This window comes from Gobio gobio, assembly GCF_949357685.1.
Source record: "Gobio gobio genome assembly, chromosome: 12".
Lineage (NCBI taxonomy): Eukaryota > Metazoa > Chordata > Actinopteri > Cypriniformes > Gobionidae > Gobio > Gobio gobio.
Genome location: NC_137105.1, coordinates 53,467,967 through 53,472,897, shown reverse-complemented (window position 1 = coordinate 53,472,897; position 4,931 = coordinate 53,467,967). Strand labels below are relative to the sequence as shown.

General features: G+C 37.1%; 1 protein-coding gene across 2 annotated transcripts in view; it reads right to left on the bottom strand.

The window, feature by feature from the left end:
• Window positions 1–3,879: 3,879 nt before the first annotated feature.
• The window catches only part of rars2 (arginyl-tRNA synthetase 2, mitochondrial), a 19,270-nt gene continuing 18,218 nt past the window's right edge, over window positions 3,880–4,931 (bottom strand). The window contains exon 19 of one of the 2 annotated variants that reach the window (XM_079831341.1): window positions 3,880–4,887. In XM_079831341.1, coding sequence (XP_079687467.1) covers window positions 4,801–4,887 — 87 coding nt within the window. In that variant the 3' untranslated portion in view covers window positions 3,880–4,800. The remainder of the gene's footprint in view (window positions 4,888–4,931) is intronic. The other variant, XM_079831342.1, reaches the window with a different exon arrangement.

The following is a 4,931-nucleotide window of genomic DNA, read 5'->3' as shown; positions in this document are numbered from 1 at the left end:
AAACATTTGACTGAAAGGATGCATATTTACAAATGACATGAAGTTGACCAGACAAAACATGAAATATTTTGTGTTCATATTGTCTGCAATGAAATACAAGTCAAAGTAAATTTAGAAATCACTTCTTTTTTTGCGTTTTTCCATTCTGTCCAAACTTTTTCTGATTTGGGGTTGTACAATAAAGCAATTTACAAAAAAAATGTATAAAGTAAATAAATATTTAAAACAGATTAAAGTGCAAAAGAATTATAAAGAGCCTGGCCCCACTGACTTTAACAAAGAGTGAATAGCTACATTTTTAGTTATTCTTCTTTGAAAATGTTAGTTAAATAAAGCAAATGTTAGTGTAAGCTCAGGTCCATTAAATAATACAGTTATAACTTTTGATTTTAATAATGTTATTAAATGCTGAAATTTACATTTAACTAAGATTAATACATGCTTTAGAAGTATTTGTCATTGTCAGTTTGTTAATGAATGAACTAATGTTAAATACTGGAGCCTTATTGTAAAGTGTGTGACTGAACAACAATCAGAACATATTCAAACAATATCTAGGGCATGTCATTTATGAATGTATTCCAGATCAATTCCTCGTTTTCTTGTGCACGTTGAGTTTGTTTACATCAGTTCCTCTTTGACGTGCTGTTCCCTTTAAACGGTTGATGGGTAAAGTATTCTTAAAATGCATTCTAAAAATCTGAATAATTTGTAATAAATAATTATTCATGGTATTTTGAAGTGCCAACGATAACAATATTGTGCATGTTCATTATTGCAGTATATCGTATTACCGGCACATGTCTAGTTAAGCGCATTGGAAATGAACAGCGGATGAATCTCCGCTAGTGGAGGCGTTCGGTACTGCACACACACACACACACACACACTCTGACTGAAAGCTCATTTATTGAGATATCGACCTCACATTTGGAACTAGGGATTGGACTATGGACTTGGACTTACACTATGATTACTAGCTGGAGCGTTCGGCTGCAGTCGCTGTGGGAAAGTGAAAATGGAACTGGTGAGCAGAAAACCTGTTGTTTGGCAGTACTTCAGTCAAAAGAAGGCGATTCAAGTCAACTTACATGTTCAATATGCAATGCCCAATTGTCTCGTGGTGGAAAGGACCCTAAACAACAGCCAAAACATTTGCAAATGAAACATCCGAAAGAATATGAGTTGAGCATGAGGGAATTGAAAGGATGGATTCTGAGATCCACTGCAGCTTCAATATAATTATAAATATATATCCTATTTAAATTTATAATCAAAGCCTTAATCAATATTCATCCTTCTATATAATTATGACTTTAATGATTCTTTCCAGTTATGATTTTGCTTAAATCAAGAGGACCAATGATTGAATATGGAGTTGTCTTTCATTTAATTTTATATTTTCCTTGTTGACGCTTTCACCCCGGAATTAGGCACGTAATGACCTTCCAGATTCTGGAGCAGGCGCCAGCTTGTCCTGAAAACACGTCCACTTATCTCTTATGATGCCCGTAATCCAACTCCAATGCTGATCTCTAACACTGAATACTGCACACACACAGCACAGTCTTTACAAGGTTGGAGATGGTGAGATCTGGTCCAAGCCAGAGAAAGTTTTCCAAAAAGTTTTTTGTGCTTCTCTCTCAATGAAAGCATCAACAAGTGATATCTGTACACGTGAATCTGATTAACTGACAATGTGTGGAAATTTACCAAGACTGTCCATTTTCTCTGAGCCAATCAGAATCATCCTCATGGCAGTAATGATGTGGTGAGACCTTGAAAACATTATAACTATTCAGAAATTGTATGTACGTTAGACGGAGACTGTAGAGGGAGCGCGGCCTACAAACTCCTTGTGAGACTTGAAACTGCTTCTGCTGATGAGACTGCAAACTATTCTTCAGTAAATGTTTCTTTAATAAATCTAACTCCTGACTCTTGGTCTTCATTTTTCACTGCTGGTCCTGTGTCTAAACTGTTACCCCAACAGAAAGCCAAACTGCAGCAACTTCAAGTACAGGAAAGGAAGGACAGTCATCCTGCATAATGTTGCCTATTCTTTCTTTTACAGTTAAAATAAAACACAATGAAAGACGCTGCTGTGGCCGATGTTTACTGTATTAATGTGTTTACTGTGAGGATGGAGAAGGATTCGGAGCATTCCTAGTTGGAACAACTGGTTTAGATTTTTAATTCTTCTTCATTCAGGGTGCATTTACTAGATGAGACATGAGTGAGTCAAAATGAAGTGAGTTTTTGCTTAAAACAAGCACAATTATCTGCCAATGGGGTGAGAAAAATAATCTTATTTCTGTTTGGAAGAGAAACTAGAAACAAGATTTCAATCAGAAACTACAACCCCAAATCAGAAAAAGTTGGGACAGTATGGAAAACGTAAATAAATAAAAAAAGAAGTGATTTCTAAATTTACTTTGACTTGTATTTCATTGCAGACAATATGAACACAAAATATTTCATGTTTTGTCTGGTCAACTTCATGTCATTTGTAAATATGCATCCTTTCCTGTCATTCAGACCTGCAACACATTTCAAAAAAAGTTGGGACAGTAAAGCATTTACCACTTTGTAATGTTGCCATTCCTTTTCACAACACTTAAAAGACGTTTAGGGACGGAAGACACCAAGTGATGAAGTGTTTCAGGTGTAATTTTGTCCCATTCTTCCTCTAAACAAGTCTTAAGGTGGGCAACAGTTCGGGCTCTTCCACACATTCTCTATTGGAGACAGGTCGGGACTGAGGCAGGCCAGTCAAGAACCCGAACCCTCTTCCTCCACAGCCAGCACTGCAGAATGTGTGCAGAATGTGCTTTTGCATTGTCTTGTTGAAATATGCATGGACGTCCCTGGAAAAGATGTCTTCTTGAAGGCAGCATATTATGCTCCAAAATCTCTATGTACTTTTCAGCATTAATGGAGCCTTCACAGAAGTGCAAGTTACCTTTGCCAAGGGCACTGACACAACCCCATACCATGACAGACCCTGGCTTCTGGACTTGTTGCTGGTAACAGTCTGGATGATCCTTTTCTTCTTTGGTCCGGAGCACACGGCGTCCATTCCTCCCAAAAAATACCTGAAATACTGCTTCATCTGACCGCAGTACACGTTTCCACTGTGTGATGGTCCATCCCAGATGCCTCGAGCCCAGAGAAGTCGACGGCGCTTCTGGACACTGTTAACATAGGGCTTCCTTTTGGCACAGTACAGTTTAACTGGCATTTGTGGATGTAACTACGTATTGTGGTACTTGACAAAGGTTTGCCAAAGTAGTCCTGAGCCCATGTGGTGATATGGCTTCTAGATGATGACGATTCTTGATGCAGTGCCGCCTGAGGGATCGGAGATCACGGTTGTTCAGCTTAGGCTTGAGCCCTTGTCCTTTACGCACTGAAATTCCTCCAGATTCCTTGAATCTTTTAATTATGTTATGCACTGTTGAATGTGAAATATCCAAATCTCTTCCTATCTTTCTTTGAGGAACATTGTTTTTAAACATTTCAATTATTTTCTCACGTATTTGTTGGCAAACTGGCGATCCTCGGCCCATCTTTGCTCCTAAAGGATTAGACCTTTCTTGGATGCTGCTTTTGTACCAAATCATAATTACAATCACCTGTTGACATCACCTGTTTCAAATGACATCATTATTTAACCATTTTACCTCATTACTAGCCCTAAATTGCTCCTGTCCCAACTTTTTTGGAAATGTGTTGCAGGTCTGAATGACAGGAAAGGATGCATATTTACAAATGACATGAAGTTGACCAGACAAAACATGAAATATTTTGTGTTCATATTGTCTGCAATGAAATACAAGTCAAAGTAAATTTAGAAATCACTTCTTTTTTTTTTTTTTTGCGTTTTCCATACTGTCCCAACTTTTTCTGATTTGGGGTTGTCGATTATTTTATTATTCAGTTCATTTTGATTTTATTTTCAAGAAAACAAGTAAAAATATCTCATGTCATTTTATTTATCCTGTAAAAGCATCTCCATTTAAGAATTTTTAGATATTCAGACTAGAAACAATAAAAAATACTAAGAAGAGCATTTTTTGCAGTGCACATGGGTTATTATAACTACTGCATAAATATAATTTAGTACTGTAGCATACAAAATATTATTGAACTAAATTATAGTACAATCATTTCATTAAAATAAAAAAAGTCAGTTTTGACAGACACACAAACAGTACTAAAGGGGTCAAGTCTTTTAAATGAAAGAGTAAATGATCTGTTTTCTGAGCCCGTCGGCAGAGATATGTCCTCGATTTAATCATGAGCTCGCTTCATTTTGACCATTTCCACAGAAAACAAGACTTATCATATATTTTTGTCCTTTTGTATCTCCAGTAAATTCTTCTTGATTGAATAATCTTTAGATATCTGTAGTAGAAACAGGACAGAAACACTGAAGAACATCCGTCTGTGCAGAGATCAGAAGATTGAGCGACTGAAGCTCTTCTGTCAGATGAATTAAACTAACCGATATCTGATGGAAGTCTTTATTTTACTAATAAAACTTGTATTGTATTTTCCTCACATTTCCATTACTTGCTCTTAAATGTACCTTCATAAACCCTGCATCTAAATTTAAAACACAAATGTGTGAAAGGCGTGTCCAGATATTAGTGTCTTCCAGGACTGATGCAGAATCTCCTGAGGCTTTATCCGCTCATTCAAACCTGATCTTAAAGATGCAGTAACTGCATAAAGCACGACATGAGTTACACAACAAACCAACAAACACTAAAGAACTAAAGACTTTATTACAGAACTTTACATTTTCTCGACCGGTGTAATACCCAGAATCCTCATGCCATTGGCCAGCACTGACCGGACGGAGCTGAACAGACACAGCCGGGCCTGAGGAAACACACACACACACACACACACTGTAAGCATTGGTG